The sequence below is a fragment of the Trachypithecus francoisi genome, unplaced genomic scaffold (assembly GCF_009764315.1).
Source record: "Trachypithecus francoisi isolate TF-2019V2 unplaced genomic scaffold, Tfra_2.0 Lachesis_group9, whole genome shotgun sequence".
Classification (NCBI taxonomy): domain Eukaryota; kingdom Metazoa; phylum Chordata; class Mammalia; order Primates; family Cercopithecidae; genus Trachypithecus; species Trachypithecus francoisi.
This window is the reverse complement of record NW_022681474.1, coordinates 55,310,788-55,328,065: the sequence shown is the minus strand read 5'-3', so window position 1 is coordinate 55,328,065 and position 17,278 is coordinate 55,310,788. Positions and strand designations below refer to the sequence as shown.

General features: G+C 52.1%; 1 protein-coding gene across 1 annotated transcript in view; it reads right to left on the bottom strand.

The window, feature by feature from the left end:
- Positions 1-14,944, bottom strand: part of LOC117082067 (anthrax toxin receptor-like) — a 29,669-nt gene extending 14,725 nt beyond the window's left edge. Inside the window, exons 1-10 of the mRNA XM_033208560.1 lie at positions 13,919-14,944; positions 9,302-9,373; positions 7,772-7,843; positions 6,229-6,235; positions 5,719-5,793; positions 5,555-5,588; positions 4,479-4,555; positions 4,333-4,401; positions 3,892-3,972; positions 3,741-3,801 (exon numbers count right to left, since the gene is read on the bottom strand). Coding sequence (XP_033064451.1) covers positions 3,741-3,801; positions 3,892-3,972; positions 4,333-4,401; positions 4,479-4,555; positions 5,555-5,588; positions 5,719-5,793; positions 6,229-6,235; positions 7,772-7,843; positions 9,302-9,373; positions 13,919-14,556 — 1,186 coding nt within the window. The 5' untranslated portion in view covers positions 14,557-14,944. The remainder of the gene's footprint in view (positions 1-3,740; positions 3,802-3,891; positions 3,973-4,332; positions 4,402-4,478; positions 4,556-5,554; positions 5,589-5,718; positions 5,794-6,228; positions 6,236-7,771; positions 7,844-9,301; positions 9,374-13,918) is intronic.
- Between the last annotated feature and the right edge of the window lie 2,334 nt (positions 14,945-17,278).

The window sequence follows — 17,278 nt, the reverse complement described above, 5'->3', positions numbered from 1 at the left end:
TGCACCCAAGGAAAGCTTCCTGTGAACCCTGCTTCCTGCCTTCCTGCAGCATCACACCTTCAAGGCAGGCTGTGGGTGAAGCTGGCCTGCTGACATGCTTTCTGAGGCTTTCAGAATGGGAGCCGGCAGTTCAAAGTCTGAACATTTCCCATAAATATTGAGATTTCCAGCTTTCTTGGAAAATGGGAAATGTAGGCCTCAGTGGGTTGTGTTTCTCCATGTCAGCTCCTGGCTGGGACCTAGGGAACCACGCTCCTCAGATGAGGAGCTCCGAGGCCCACCTCACTTCAAGGCCCTCAACACTGACTGCTGACATCAGCTGGCTGAGCCTGGCCTACTCTTCCTGCTCAAGGTGCCAGCCCAGGCCTCATAGGCACTCACATGATGGATATTATGCTGCCCTCGGAAGAACCTGGGCCTGGTGGGGGCACTGAGGCTGTGAGAGACAACAGGAAATGCCAACTTGGTGCCCTGTTCTGAGAAACTAGATGCGGGCCCCCGCAGGGCAAGCATGGAGTTCTCTCCCACCGCTAAGGCTGACAACAGCTACTTCCAAATCTGATGTTGCCAGATACTCTCAACGTCTTCCCCACTCAGGCTTCCAAAAAGCCCTGGCCAGCCGGACACTGGGCTCAGTGTGTGCCCGGGAGGGAGCAACTGGGCCTGTGGCCTGCGCCCCTTTGTCAGCCCAACTTGGCCACTCCAAGCAGGGCTGAAGGCTGCCCCAAAGCTCCATGGATGGGGTCATTGCAAATTACATCCTGGGCTGCGTTAGGACTATGTATTCTATGTATTGCAAGCAAGCATTTTTTTTTTTTCAAGGCAGATGGATAAAAAGAGAGAGAGAGAGAGAGAAAGGAACATGGCCAAACATATATTGTAAAATCCCAATGGTAGATGTAGGTGTGTTTGTGTTCATTGCACAATCCTTTCCACTCACCTATAGGTTTGAAAATTTCAACAATAAAAGGGTGGAAGAAAACCAAAGAACTAAATAAGAAAATTATGCTTAGACATAGACAACCAGAACTCATGATACATCCTGGGTGACAAGTGACTGATGAGAGGGACAGACCAAGCCCTTGGGCTTCAGGGAGTCAGAGGGGCTGGCTGGTCATCAGGGAAGGCTTCCAGGATGAGTTGCCCTTTGAACAGGGCTGTGAGGGACAGGTGGGCTCAGCCCTTCAAGGTGAGGCAGGGCTTGCAGAGTGCCTATGCCCCACCTGGTCCCACCTCTGCACAGGGCGCCCAGAGCAGGGAGTGGCCCCTGGAGGGCCTGGGGTTCCTGCTAAGAGCCTCAGACACCTGCCAGGCTAGAGAGGGAGGTGCCTGTCAAAATCCTCCAGCCATGTGTAGGGGATGGCCTCAGGATGGGCCTGGAGCAGTGAGGCCACTAGAGGCCTCTCCCAGGCTGGTTATGAGGCCGAAGGCTAAACGGGGGGAGTCTGGGCTGCGTGCCTCCCCACCTGGACTCCTTCCTGGGCTTCTGGGGTGCTCCTGGCTTCTCGGCAGCAGCCTGCTGAGAGGGCTCATTCTGCTGCATTTGGGTTTCAGGCTCCTGCCTTGGCCCTTCCCTCCTGTGACTGTCACCCTCCATGTAGGGCAGCTTTGCCCAAGTTAGCCAACAACTGACAGTTCAGGGCTGTGACTGCCAGGCCACATGGGCAGAGGCAGAGGGCCGAGCTGGTGGGCAGAGGGCACCTGTCACCTCAACTCAGCTGCTTCCAGCTGAGGAGTGACGACTCACATCCTCACCTGGGGTTGACAGGGCTGCTCAGACGCCACAGCCTGTGCATGTCCAGGGGACATCATCAGAGGAGCACAGCTGTCACAACTGCTGCACGGCTGAGAAGCTTTAAATCAGGAACAGCAGAAAGAGATCCCAGTGGGGAGGGGAGCTTTCTCTACTCCACCCCCATCCTCAGCTCTGCATGGGGGAGAGGCAGGCTCGGGGACAGAGCCCATGACCAGTCATGGAAATGTCAGCCCAGCTCCTGTTTCAGGAACCTACCAGCTCCCAGCCCTGTGCCAGTCCCTGCACAGCCCAGTGCCTTGGGACTCACGACAGACCCCACAGCATCTTTTCTGTTCATGGGAGGCACCTCACTGACAATGGGCAATTTGTTCCTGGTGGTGTGCCCATGGAGAGCAGAGCTCAGACATGGATGGTGTGTCTGTCCCCACAGCCTAGTGCCAGGGCACCCTGCAGTGAGGAACAGGGAGGCCAGAGCCCAGCTGCTGGAGGGCCTGATGGTTTTGCCAAGGGCCTCGTGCTGTCTCCATGGAGGGAGGACACCCAGGGCTCCCTTCATCTCCCACAGCCGCAGTTGTGCAACTGCCAGCCATGCAGAGCCCCAGCCTGCACAGAAAGATCTCAGCACAGACAGAGGCATCACAGAGGCCCTCACAGGGCTGTCACCACCCATGCTGGGACCCCAGCTGGCAAGAGGGCATCCTCACTACGTCCCAGACAGCATGGACAGGCACTGGGATTGATCCTGTAGGATTGAGGTGAGCTGAGGGTGTTTGTGTGGACGCCTTTGTCGGGCTATGGAGGTTTCCTTCTGCTTACAGGATGCTGCGGCATGTTGACGCCCCCACTTCTTGTTCTTCATCCCCTGAGATAACCGCTTGGTTCCTGTTTCCCGCTTTGTTGATGTGGTAAATTACACAGATATTTCAGCTCCTGCACCTGCCTGGCCTTCCTGGGAGGAGCCCTGGCTGCTCCAGGCCTGTGGTCTGGGTTACCTGCTGCTCCATGCCATTTGCTGGTGTTTCCCCGAGAGCTTCTCACACGTCTTTTCTTGCTTTAAACTTATTGTTGTGAGGTAACAGCACACTAATTGTACATAGGTACTCACAGTCCCACCTCCGCATATTCTTCCCACACCAATAGACACTCATGTTCACAGCCTTGTGGGCTACACATCCACACCCACTCACCCATGCACACTGCACCACAAACACACTCAACCCACCCCGTACCACACACATCACACCACACACCACACACCCGAAGCACACACACCCACACACCACACACACACATAAATAGCAAACACACATACACCAAAAATACCAAAGACACACCACACATCCCATACACACACCACACACGTCAGCAACACACTCCCAACTCCCCATATGACACAAACACACACTGGACTCCACATACCTGCATACCAGACAGCCTTCCCACACACCAGCAGCCTTCCACACACCAGGCAACCTTCCCACACACTCCCACAAAACCCTCACTCATGCCACACACACACACTGCACATACACCACACACACACGCATATATGTCCCCTACATACACTCACACCCCCACATACATATTACACAGCACATCAGCTCCCAAACATACACCCCACAATACAACACACACAGATGCATCACTCATGCATACCCCACACACCACACTCACAGCACATCTACACACCCCTCACAATCACACACATTTCCACAGCACACAGACCACATATTACCCTCTCCCGCAGACTTCACACACATCAAGCCTCCCACAGCACACCTTCCCACACTACACACACTGCACCCACACAAACTACACACATCCACCACACACACCAAACACACACACACCACATACACACACCACACTCACACTCCCCACACACATCCTCCCCCACACATACCAAGCAAATGCACACACTCCATACACGATTGCACTCATGCACACCACACTGTGGCTACCATGGGGCCTCCGCAGCTCTTACCTCCTACACACACAGTGGGAGGCTCCACTGATGTCATGTCAAGACAGACCTTTGACGTGAGCTGGAACACAGGAGGGGTGGGGCGGGGCAGGGAGAGTGAGCTTCCAGCCACAGGAGCCAGGCCCCCAGCCGCTCACCTCCACCCACTCACAGCATCAACGGTGTTTCTCATGGCCTTGAAGCCATTCTCCACTGCAAATACGTGGTCCGGGCTGTCTGCAATTGCTGTTATCTACGGAGAGCAGAGCTGGTTTGGATCCCCACCAGGAGGTGAGGATGCAGCAGACCCCAGGCCCAGGGAACAGTGTCTTGCCCCCATGCTTTGGGGGCAGCAGAATGTCAGGCTCTGAATGTTGCAGCCTTCTCCAGCCAGCAGCCCACTCTTGGGGAGCGGGGAGCTCTTCCACCCTCCCCTCTGGCGTGGTGGGATTTATACAACACACTGTCAATCACTTCTGCAGTGGCCATGGGTTGGCCCATCTCACTTGGGGCAGCTTAGACAACCGTCCTCGGGGTGGCCCTGGGAAAGCCACCTGGGACGCCTTTCCCCACTAGGCTCGAAAGTGGCACCTGGTCACTTGTTTGGAATTATCTGGTCCAGCTTATAAGCGGCCACACCCACGGTGTAAACGTTGGCCCCCAGTTTCCGAGCCTTTTGAGCCTAAGGGAAAGAAGGCATTGAGTATTAGTCATCAAAATTCATGAAGCAAAATGCTGGTAAGTATGAACTGGACTCACTTCTCTGAGAGTGTCCTGAAATGCATGTGCCACCAGTTCTCCATCAGTCATAGCAATAATCATGCTGGGAACCTTGTCTGTAGAAGAAGCAAAGAGTGGCCTGCTCAGCAAAGGCACCAGGAGTGACCTCCAGAAGCTCCGGAACCCCTGCAGGTGGCTGGGCCCACAGCACTGCCCACTCCAGGGCATGGCCAGGTGCCCCCACCTCATCCTCCAGAGGAGAGGCTGCCAAGACCCAAGCACCTGCCACCCAGAGACCCCCTAGAGTAAGGGAGGTCTCAGCCCAGCACCCATTTTACAGAGGAAGGGCTGAAAGGAGCACAGTCTTTCCCACCAGGCTGCCTGAACCCTCACCCACTAGCAGCCTGCACCACCTCTGCCTGAGAGCAGCTCCAGCCAGGACTCAACAATCACAGGCCTGTCCCACGGGCAGGAGGAGGAGCTGCTGGGCCCTCCTGTAAGAGACAGGCTCAGGGAGGCTCTCAGGGGGCTGGGTCTTGCTGTGAGCAGAGCCTGCAGGCAGCCCTGCCAACATCTCTGGGCCCAGGAGTTCAGGACTCCAGGTCAGTGGCACCTGGGCAGGGAACCCCACAGCCACCTCAATGCCTTTCCTCACCAGCCCTGCTTTTTCCTGACAAGAGCTGCAGCGACACGGTGGGGAGGGGAGTTGGGGGCCCTAGACAGCCTTCTGTACCGCATGAGACAGGTCAGGGAATGCAAGTCACTCGGAGGGGAGACATAGAAGGGAGGAGGAAGACTAAGGTGCGTGCAAGGGTGCAAACCCCTTGGCTCTTCTCTTTTCCTTTTCACACAGCCCAGCTGGAGGGCAAGCACCTCAGGGTTATGAGCACCAGGGGTGCACACGCAGGATCCCACACAGTTCTCAGTACTCCATGGGGCAGGGGCTTACTATGCTCACTGCACCAGGGAGGGACCTGGAGCTCAGAGCAGGTGAGCAACTTGCTCCAAGAGGCAGGGCAGGTGTGGCCTTGCAGAATCTGCACACAGAGCTCTCTGAGGCTCTCGCCCAGCTCTGTTCCCCCTATGGGACCACCATGGGGACGGCAGGTGCTTACTTCCGGAGTTGAACGTTTCAATCTGTTGAATTGCCTGCAAGAAAATGAAGAAATATTGAGCCTGGACAGTGAGATGATCCCAGTGATGCCCTAAGATTTTGTAGGTTAGGGTTAGGGTTAGAATTAGGGTTAGAGTTACAATTAGGAGATCAAGGGGTCTATACCTTTCTAAATCCTGCCTGCATGAATGTGTGTCCTTCAGGTACAATTTTCCGAAGCTGGTCAAGACCATTTTCATTCTATTCCTGAAAAATATTTAAAAAGGTGGTTGACCTGGAAAGACATTGACTGTTAAAAATAAGCTCCCAAGCTCTCCGGGAGCCACTGTTCTTTGTGCAAGGCCTCCCGGATGAAGGAAGGAGCCAGGCAAGGGCTTTGTCCTGCTCATTCCTCATCATGATTTTGACCAGAGATTTCAAGCCCTTCTGAGCTCATCCCAGTTACAGAGAATGCAGGGCTGGGGAACTTCCCCAGGGCCCTGCTTGGACCATCTCTGGTGACAGTGGGAACTTCCCATGGATGAGCAACTGTGGGTCAGGAACTGCACTGAGGCCGACATTCCTAACCCTAACCCTAACCCTAACCCTGAACCGGGAATGGGCAACTGAGAGTCAGCCACTGACAACGGGGTTGACATTCCTAATTCTAACTCTAATCTTCACCCTAACCCTAACCCTAGCCCTGAACTGGGTATGGGCAACTGAGAGTCAGCCACTGACAATGGGGTTGACATTCTAACTCTAACTCTAGTCCAAACTCTAACCCTAACAAGGACTCTCTTGTGTTGGGCACTCCATCCTTTGACAGGTAGGGCTGCATTTGGGAAAAGTCATCCTGCTAAGCCCCCAGCCCTACACCCAGCCCCGATGGCCCCAGACCCCGACCCTGACTCAGTTTCCTGCTCTATCTTTACCCTGACACAGGAAGTACCAAATCTGCTTAGTTAGACTGCCTGGCCTCTTGACTTTCTGTGCCCCTGAAACAAAAAGACCAAAGGCTGGAGAGGCAGCCCCGACGGCTGTGCATGCAGGGGCCGAACACTGATCTGCAGGCTGGCTGGGGGATGTGGCCTGTCAGCTGCTGTTAAAACAGACAGAATAGGCTGGGGCAGCCAGGACTGGCTCTGGTGGCAGGACTGGGACCGGCCGGGGACTCAGGGTCAGGCTAATCCAGTGTGACAGGCTGAGCCTGCACAGCAAGGCTGGGCAGAGCATGAACCCTGAAGGATGGCTTCCCACTGTGGGCAGAGCATCCCTGCTATGGCCGGAGCTCTAAGAGCCCTGCCCTGCCCAGCCCAGGAGGGGAGGAGGCCAGGCCCATCCATACCCAGAAGAGGCGACGGCCTGGCCTTTCTCTGGCCATGCCCAAACCCCACTCCCTGTCTGGGTCTCCCACCACCGTCCTCCCCCATAGACTTGCTTTTTACCACCTCACACCCACTCCAGTCTCTCTGACAAACCCACAGCGCAGGACACACAAACTCAAGCTCCCCTACCCTGTATTTTCTCGAAGCTACAAGTGGGGCCCAGTCCCCCATCCAGTCCTCAGTGTCCTCACCTCTCTTCTGCGCTTCACCTCCTCTGGGCCCAGTTCCAGGCATGTGCATTGGAAGGGCCCTCACCTCCCACCAAACAGGAACTCTGCAGTGACCCCTGCTGGGCCTGGGCTCCAGCTGCCTGAGCTTGTTCCTCCTGCCTCCCTCCACTTTCCCAGCCTGCCCTGGATCTCAGAACCCCACCCAGGGACTCCCCAGTCTGGGCCTGCCAGCATTCCTGCACTAAAGCCCCACGACTCTCACCACCAGCTCTGACCCTGTCTCCCTCCTGCACTGGCCAGGACAGGGGGAACAGGCACAGAGCAGCCGCCTGCACAGGTGTGTGTTCACAGGACACCCCCATCCCTCCGCCAGCCCCTGCACCCCGGGAATCCTCACAGCCACCTTTCAGGGAAGGAGGCAGGGCAGAGAGAGGGCAGGGGAGCGTGAAGTGGGGGAGGCTGAGAACTGGAGCACAGGGGCCTGCAGGTAACCTTGCAGCCATGGGTAGGAAGGTGCAGGGGAGCCGGGGCTAAGGTCAGGTGGGTACTGTGAGTTGCCCTGACCAGCCTGCCCTGTGTGCTGTCAGGCTCCCAACCAAGGTCTCCGGGAGCCCCTCAGCTCCCTGGAGCTCCCTCTGGCCAAGCTCACCAGACCCCTTGGGGGATCCAAGCAGCACTCACTTGTCTGAGGTGAGTGGCAAGACAGTCTGGCCGTCTGTGGAGTAGGTGATGAAGCACATCCGAATATGTGAGCTGTGAAGGAATCATGTGCTGGTGAGAAGCCAGAGGCACCGGCTCAGAAGCCAGGATGGTGAGGCCAATTCCGCACCTCCCGCCCCAACTCTTCCGCTTTGGAGTCCCTTGCTGGACACAAGGAGGTGAGATAAATGTAGTGAAGGACTCTGAGGCCTGTGGAAACAAGGGCTCCATAGAAGAGAGAGTCAGGATGGCAACTCACTGCATCCCCACACTCCCAACACCCCAAAGACACTTGCACACACACATGCACACACAGGCGCACACACACATGCACACACAGGCACACACACATGCACACACACATGGACATACAGGCACACACACAGGCACACACACCACACACACGTATACACACACACGCACACACTTACACATGCACCCACACACATGCACCCACACATGCACACACTCACATGAACACACATACACAAGGCACCCACACGCGGGCACATGCACACACACACAGACACATATACCTTATAATGAACAGGCAGGGAGATGCACACACAGCCCTCCCAGCTGGCCTCCCTTCTACTGGATAATTCTTTGCCTCTTCACCCCATTCCCTCCTCCCCCTCCTCTCCCTCATTTCTCCTTCATCTCAGAGGAGTGACTCCCTATTGGCAGCCATGCACACAGCCTCCCTTTCCTCTCCCTGACCCTCCTTCCTGCTGGCTGACCCTGAGTAGCCCTCAGTGACAGTGCTGTCATATGTCCCCAGCAGAGCTCCTAATGGCTCCTGCCCTATTGCCCACTCATTTTACCCACAGTCATCAGACTTTTCTTCCTTAAGTGCCATCTAGATCACGCCACTCTTCTGCTCAAGAGCCTTCTCTGGCTCTCCATGGCTCACAGCCGGAAATCTCAGCTCCTTGGCCTGGCACAATGAGCCCCTGTGGCTTTGGCCTCAAGCTGACCTGCCCAGTCCTCTCCTAGCCCTCTCTGAGCTAACCTCGTTCCCAACCAAGCAAGACCACTCACTCCACCACAGGTCCCGGTCTTTTCCATCCTACAAGACCCGGTTCAAAGACCCACATCCTTGGAAGCCACCGTTGACTTTGTCCTTAGGAGTTCCTGCTTTTTCCTTCAACCTTCCAGGTGAGTTCTTTGTCTCCTACTTGAGCCCTCAGCACTGTGTAACCTGGGATTCCAGGACTGAGTCACTGGTTTCCCTGCCTATTGTCCCTTCCCAGCATGTGATGTCCCCAAGGGCAAACTGCCTCTCCTGCAATATGCCTGGGCTTACAGGCAGGAGCCAGCCAAGGCTGCTGAGACCCGATGGAACCAGTGAGCACTGGCCTCATTCCTGCTTCAGAATGCCACCTTGTGCTCTGTGTCCCCCACTGAGGGACTCCCACGCCCACCCCATCTGATGGGATGTGCCCTCTGCCTGCCTTCCAGAGGAGAAGCTCTCTGCAGCTCAGGGGAGGCTGCCATGTGGGAGATCTATATCTTTGGAACCTTGCCACTGTTTCCTCCACCCACATATAAAGGTCAATCCAGTTGTTGTTCACGCTGCCAGACCTAAAACAAAAGGACACAGGAGACGTGGGTCAGGGAGATGAGTGCATCTGTCAGGTGGGCAAGTGTCTGCCCTGCCCCCAGCCTCCCAGCAGGCTCTTAACAAGCTCGCCTGACCCCAGCACAGCTGAGGCTGGGGTACACACCCCAGTGGCCACTGGATCATCCGAGGTCGTGAGTTTCACCAGTTGAGTGGTCAGCATAAGGTGACCACCCAGCCCCATCTGCCTGGGACTGAGAATCTTCCTGGGATGTGGGGCTTTTGCTGGCCATCCAGGTGGCTGATCAGGTTAGGTGGGGCACTGTGTAGAGTGAAAATGGGAGAGAATGTATTGGTTGGAAAAGCCCCCAATGAACAATCCAAATATGGAAAATCAACCAAAAAAGTTTCGTGTACGATAGCATCAAACAGAACAAAATACTTAAGAATAAATTTAAACAAGGAAGCAAAAGAAATGTATACTGAAAACTGTAAAACATTGCTGAAAGAATTTAAAGATACAATAAATGGATAGATATTGCATGCTTATGAATCAGAAGGTACAATAATAATATTGTTAAGATAACAATGTAATCTGTATCAAAATCTCTACACCATTTTTTTTGCAGAAATAAAAAATTTGCACTAAATTACATATGGAATTTCAAGGGACATTAGTTATACAACAAAAAAAATCTGAAAAAGAAGAACAAAATTGAGGATACACACTTCCTGATTTCAGAATTTATTACAAAGCTACAGTAATCAAACTGTTATGGCACTGACATAAGGACTGACATATAGAGCAATGAATAGAATAGAGAGCTCAGATATAACCTGTCATGTCTGTGGTCAAATGATTTCCAACCAGTGTGCTAAGAACACTCAATGTGGGAAAGAACAGTAGTTTCAAAAAATGGTGCAGGGAAAATTGGATGTCTACATGCAAAAGAATGAAGTTGGACCCTTCTATAAACCATTACAGAAATTAATTCAAAATGGGTCAAAGACCTAAATGTAAAGGCTAAAACTTTTAAACTCTTAGTAGAAAACATAACTTTTATGACATTAGATTTGGGGATTTTTTTGGATATGGCACCAAAAACACAGGCAACAAAATTAAAAATAGAAAAGTTGAGATTGTATCCAGATTAAAAATTTTGTGCACCAAAGACGCTACCAAGGGAGTGAAAAGATAACCTGCAGAATGGAAGGAAATATTTGCAACTCATATACCTGATAAGGGATTAATATCCAGAATATACAAAGAACTCCTACAACAACAATGAAAAAGAAACAACAAAAAAATGCAACAACAAAAAAATGGGCAAAGAATTTGAATAGACATTTCCTCAAAGAAGATATGCAGATGGCCAATAAGCACATGAAAAGATGCTCCACCCCACTAGTCACTAGGGAAATGCCAGTGAAAGCGGCGAGGAGATACAACTTGACACCCATTGGGTGGCTATTATCAAAAGCCAAAAAATAACAAACGTTAGACTTTTGTTGATGGGAAAGAAAAATGGTGCAATCCCTGTGGGAAATAGCTTGGCATTTCCTCAGAAAGCTAAACATAGGATCACCATAGGATCCATCAATTCCACGCCCAGGTATATACCAAAAAGAAGTGAGAGCAGGGACTCAAAGAGATACGGGTACACCGGTGTTCGTAGCAGCATTATTCACAATAGCCAAATGGCAGAAGCAACCCAAGTGTCCATCAACAGATGAAAAGATAAACAGGCCGGGCGCAGTGGCTCACGCTTGTAATCCCAGTGCTTTGGAAGGCCGAGGCGGGGGGATCACGAGGTCAGGAGTTCAAGACCAGCCTGTCCAATATGGTGAAATCCTGTCTCTACTAAAAACTACAAAAATTAGCCTGGCCTGGTGGCATGCCTCTGTAGTCCCAACTACTCAGGAGGCTGAGGCAGGGAGAATCGCTTGAAACCGGGAAGCAGAGGTTGCAGTGAGACAAGATCGTGCCACTGAACTCCAGTCTGGCAGCAGAATGAGACTACAACTCAAAAAAAAAAAAAAGATAAACAAAATGTGGTACATATACATACAGAGAAATATTATTCGGCCATAAAAGGGATGAAATTCTGATGGATGCTACAACATGGAATAACCTTGAAAACATTATGTTAAGTGAAAAAGGTCAGACAGAAAAAGTCAAATATTATATGTTTGTATGATTATATTGTGTGACTCCACTTACATGAGGTACCTACAATAGGCAAACTCATAGATAGAGAAAATATATTAAAGGTCATTAGGGCTTGGGGAAGGGAGGAATGGGGAGTTATTGTTCAATGGGAATAGAGGTGTTTTGGGTTTTGGTGTGGATGGAGTTTGAGACAGGGTCTCACTCTGTCACCCAGGCTGGAGTGCAGTGGTGTGATCTTGACACACTGCAGTCTTGACCTCCAAGGCTCAAGCAATCCTCCTGCCTCAGCTCAGCCTGAGTAGCTGGGAGTAGAGGTACACATCACCATGCCTGGCTAATTTTTATATGTTTTGTATAGACAGGATTTTGCATGTTTCCCAGGCTGATCTTGAACTCCTAGACTCAAGCAATCCTCTCACCTTGACTCCCAAATTGCTGGGATTACAGGAGTGAGCTACTGCTCCTGGCTGAGAATAGGGTTTCAATAAGCAATGATGAAACATTTCTGGAGATGGATGGTGGTGGCTGCACAATGCTGTGAATGTATTTAATGCTGCTGAATTGCACACTTAAAAATGGTAAATTTTTGTTACGTATGTTTTCCCACAATTAAAAAATTACTCAAAAAAATACAATGGGTCACTCCCACTTAGAGGCCTAAAAGGTCACCTGGCCAAGAATAGAAGCGCATGGGAGGCTGATTCATTTTCTTCCAGCTCAATCCAATGAATGAACCAATGAATAATGAGTCTCATGAATAAGCTGGACATGAATGACCAAAGAGTCTCCCCGCAGGCAGTAGATGTTGTTCTGCCAGGAAGACTACTGCAAGATTCTCAGGGTCCCGCCCAGCTGCATGGTCTTTGGATGGGCTTTGGAGTCACACAATCCAGAGTTTCAATTCAGCGCCGTGGATGTCTATCTGGAGGCTGTGGTGGGTCATTTCCTGGCCATGGCCTGCCTTATTGCCTCCTCCTTACAATGGGGCAATACCCTTTACCTCTAGCCTTGTTAGGAAGAATCATTAAGGTTGCTTTTGTCTGCTCCCTTTACATCCATTCTAGGCACTCCCTCTGCATTCCCCCTCATCCAGTCTGTCTGGGATTGTATCAGGGCCTCTGCATTTCCTTTGAGTTTCCAGGCTGTGACTCTGCCTTTCCTGGCAGGTCCCTTCATCCCCATCCTCTGTCATTGCCTCTGACCTGCAAATTCTCCCTTCATCCTCATCACACTTGGCAAGGTGAAAATGAAGATACCCTTTTTACAGATGGGAGACACGAAGGCAGAGAATGACGAAGCAACTTGCCCAAGACTATGTGGCCAGTGAGTGGAGTCTGCCTGTCTCCAGAACTGAGTTGCTCCTTCCCCAAGAGTAGCAGAGCAGTTACAAACCATAGGAATTGGTGGGCTGGGGTGCACATCCCCTAAGCATCAGTGTCCGGGAGAATGAGAACATTCAGAGGAACTTCAACCTGCGATGCTGGAAAGAGTGCAGCACAGGAAGCCGGAGTCTTGTCACACCAGCTGTCTCTGGATGCTTCCCCAACCTCCAGGAGCCGCCCTTGTCCAGGAACCAGATAGAAAAATACCTGCACTACTCACAGCCCAGGATTGTGGTGAGGTGCCAGGAGTGCAGGGAAAGGGCTTTGGAGACCAGAAAGTGCTTGCTTTCCAGAAGACTGCACCACTGCTGCTACTGAATAAGCACAGAGAGTATTCCCACCTAGCAGGAGGAGTGGGAAAGGGAACCCAGGCAATCTCTCCAAAGCTGAACATTGCCTCTTTCCTTCCTGGTGAGCCAGAAGGTGCCTAATACACAGCCCAGTTTCCCCAGGGCCACCCTGAAACAGACCCAACTCTTCCTGAAGGTGCAGGAACTATCATGTGGCTCCCCAAGTTGTAGAAGAAGCACTTAGAAGCAGCCAACCAAAGGCTTTCTCTAAGCAGTAACATTAGAATGACCAACACAGGCAACAAAGCAATCTCTCTGGGGCCCAGTAAAACAGAAGTTATTTGCGTGAAAAACAAACAAGCAAAACAATACAAAAACCCCAAACATCCACAGTGCGCTTCTGAGAACTGAGAAGCAGGTCCGAGCAATCAGCTGTTGCAGCAGCCTGAGGATGAGGATGCTGCCCCAGCTGATGGGTGGATAGGGGATCGTCCAGAACCCCTTTGGTGGCTTTTTTCCTCATCCAGGGGAAGCACCAGGGAAAAGACAGCCATGGCATTCTTTGTGCCTCAGAAAATCAGGAGGCCTAGGTCTGGTCTGACCAAAGGGCTGGCCCTGCTTCTGTGACGGAAGCTTGCATCTCTTTGAGTGGCGTCCTGTCCCTAGTGAAAAAGAGGTGATGGCTCCTGAGGGTGACCCAGGGCCAGAGCTGGAAGGGACACTCACTTGTCCAAGATGAAGTAGAGGTCAAATGAGCCCTGGCATCTGTGACCTGCTTGCCCCTGGCGCAAGTGCTGCCTCCATCCTGGGCCATGGCGGTGGTGGGCCCTCCTGGAGCCCAGGGCCAGGCGTTGAAACATTCTCCAGACAGGTCCATGGTACCGAAGGCTTCCTGCTCTAAAAAGCGGTGGAGGAAGCAGCAGCAGGAAGAGCAGGAAGCAGGGCCCCCAGCGGCCATGGCTCCTCATTATCTGGCCGTCCCTGTGACCCCACCTCACTCTTGGGTGCCTGTGCCAGGGCCCAGATAGGCTGAGCACAGGCCACCTCTGGCCACCTTCTCTGGCGCCTCCCCTTATGCTCAAGGGCCACACCCTTCCTCCTGCCCTTTCACCAATGCACACTGCGGCCCTCCACCAGGTACCTCCCCAGATCGCAGGGACTAGGGTCAGCAGCTGGCTCTGGGAGACTTGCCTCCAGCTACCTGCCTGGCCCTTCCCCCACCCTGGGGACAGAATTCCTTTATGATTGACAGGAGGGTTGACATGGTGACTTTGTGACCTGCTGCTCTTCCCAATATCCTGCATGTTGACAACGCCACGGGGAGGCACAGGACCTTTGGAGGGGCTACAAGAGGAAGCCTCCATTTCCCTTACAACAGCCCTCACAGTGTCCCTTAGAACCACTAGACCCTGCCATTTGTTCACTGGAAGAGTTAGCCCAGGTGACAGGTGAGGACATTGCTATGGGTGAGGAGGTCAAGGACTGGGAGGCCAGAGTGTTGGCGATGGGAGGTTATTTGTATGACACTTAAGTCCCCCAGGAGATGGCAGATCTGGAAGAAGATGGAAACTGCGGTGTTGCCAGAGTCCTTGTGAATGAGGGACATTCCAGTTCTCTACTGCTGTGTAACAGACCACCTACATTTAGGGACACAGAACAGGCACATTTTATTACGCTCACGGATTCTGATGATCAGGCACTCAGGGCAGAGTAGGGAGGGCTTCCTCATGTCTGGGGCCCCAGATAGGAAGGCTTGAGCAGCCCGACGTGACTTGAAGGATTGGGCACTGGAATTATCTGGAGGCTGCTCCACTCACAAGTGTGGCTCCTGGGCAGGAGGGCTCAAAAGCTGGGCTCAGCTGGAACTGTGAATGGAGACCCTGCATGTAACCTCCCCGTGTGACCTGGGCTTCCTCCCAGTATGGCAGCTTCAGGGTGCTTGGGCTTTTACAGGTGGCCCAAAGTTCCGAGAGTGTTTTCAGTGAGCACAGCAGAAATTGTAGAACTTGTTATGACATCACTTTGGAAGTCACACAGTGTCACTTCCACTGTACTCTATTGGTCCAAGCAGTCACAGCTGCCAAGAGTCAATGGGAGGAACACTGGCCCCCTCTCTAGGGCAGGAGTGTGGACGGGTTCACATCCCAGTGTCAAAACTGCAGTAGGGGCTAGGCGTGGTGGCTCACACCTGTAATCCCAGCACTTTGGGAGGCCAAGGCAGGCGGATCACCTGAGGTCGGGCGTTCGAGACCAGCCTGGCCAACATGGGGAAACCCTGTCTCTACTAAAAATACAAAAAATTAGCCAGGCATGGTGGTGCGTGCCTATAATCCCAGCTACTAGGGAGGCTGAGGCAGGAGAATCGCTTGAACCCGGGAGGCGGAGGTTGCGGTGAGCCAAGATCACGCCATTGCACTCCAGCTTGGGCAACAAGAGCAAAACTCTGTCTCAAAAAACAAAAAACAAACCAACAAAAAAACAAAAAACTGTACGACCAGTGCTTTGTGTGTGTGGAAAAACGTGGGCACTGATGAATGAGATTCAAACAGGACTCAGAAAAGTGAGACTGTGACTGTTAGAAACACCTTAATCGGCTGGGTGCGGTGGCTCAAGCCTGTAATCCCAGCACTTTGGGAGGCCGAGGCCAGCAGATCATGAAGGAGATCTAGACCTGGCTAACACAGTGAAACCCTGGCTAACACAGTGGCTAACACAGTGAAACCCCGTCTCTACTAAAAATACAAAAAAAATTAGCGAGCGTGGTGGCCAGCGCATGTAGTCCCGGCTACCCAGGAGGCTGCGGCAGGAGAATGGCCCCGGGAGGCAGCGCTTGCAGTGAGCCGAGATCACGCTGCTGCACTCCAGCCTGGGCGACAGAGAGAAACTCCGTCTCAAAAAATAAATGAATAAATAAAATAAAATAAGAAACGTCTTAATCAATTTTATTTTGTATGCACAAGAGTGATATACGAATAAAAATCCTTCTCTAATAAGTCTAAAACGTATCTTTCAATATGTGTAACATACAAATTACAAGTGATAAAAAGTATTGGGTTAGTCTGGTTTTTTGTTATTTGATTTTTTTTGTTTTGGAATTGTATTTAATATAATGGAGTATCTTAAATAAGGGGTATTTCAGAATGAATGAAGCCTGGTATGTTTCCTTCAAAAGCATATTTGAGCTCTCTTGCTTCAGCATACTTTAACATTTTTTGCCTGGTGGTTAGTCATCTCCTGGTGATTTACTTTTTTTTTATTTTTATTTTTTGTAGAGACAGGGTCTTGCTATGTTTCCCAGACTAGTCTCCAGCTCCTGGCCTCAAGGGATCCTCTGGCCTTGGACTCCCAAACGCTGAGATGAGAGGTGTGAGCCACCCTCACTACCCTCTTTGTGGTCTTAATTTGTGATTTCCTAATTACTAATGGGAACTGGTCACCTACTCACTTGATTTTGGTCGTTCATGGTTCCTCTTTGAAGTGCCTAATGACGGCTTTAGATGTCTTGGCTTTAGATGTCTTTGCTTTAGGTGTTTTTCTCCTTCACATTGATTCAATAACAGTCTTTATATATTCTGGATATTAATCCTTTATCACTTGCTGCAAATATCTTCTTTTACTGTGTGGCTTGATTTTTTTCACTCCATTTATTGTTTTTTAAACAACGCCTAAGTTCTTAATTTTAAGGGACTTGAACTGTCATTTTCTACCCTGGCCCCCTCCCACCGTACTCCGGTAACAGTTAACTTCCCAGACACCCCTACGTTCTGGGGTCGCCGAGCCCGCCTTCCTGGGGGTCACAGCTGGGGCCTGGGAAGCGAAGCCTGCGGGCGCTCCCGGGAGGAGCTGAGCGTTTCGGATGCGGGGGAGGTGCAGCTAGCGGGGCCGCCAGGCCGCTCTTGTTGCCCAGGCTGGAGTGCAATGACGCATCTCGGCTCACCGCAACCTCCGCCTCCCGGGTTCAAGCGATCCTCCCGCCTCAGTGAGGTAAGGAGGGCCGGCAGGCCGCGGGGGTCCACGGCGCTGAGGGTGCAGCAGGCACCGGGCGCAGCCCTCGCCTATCGCTGAGGTCCGGCAGGCCCAGGAGCC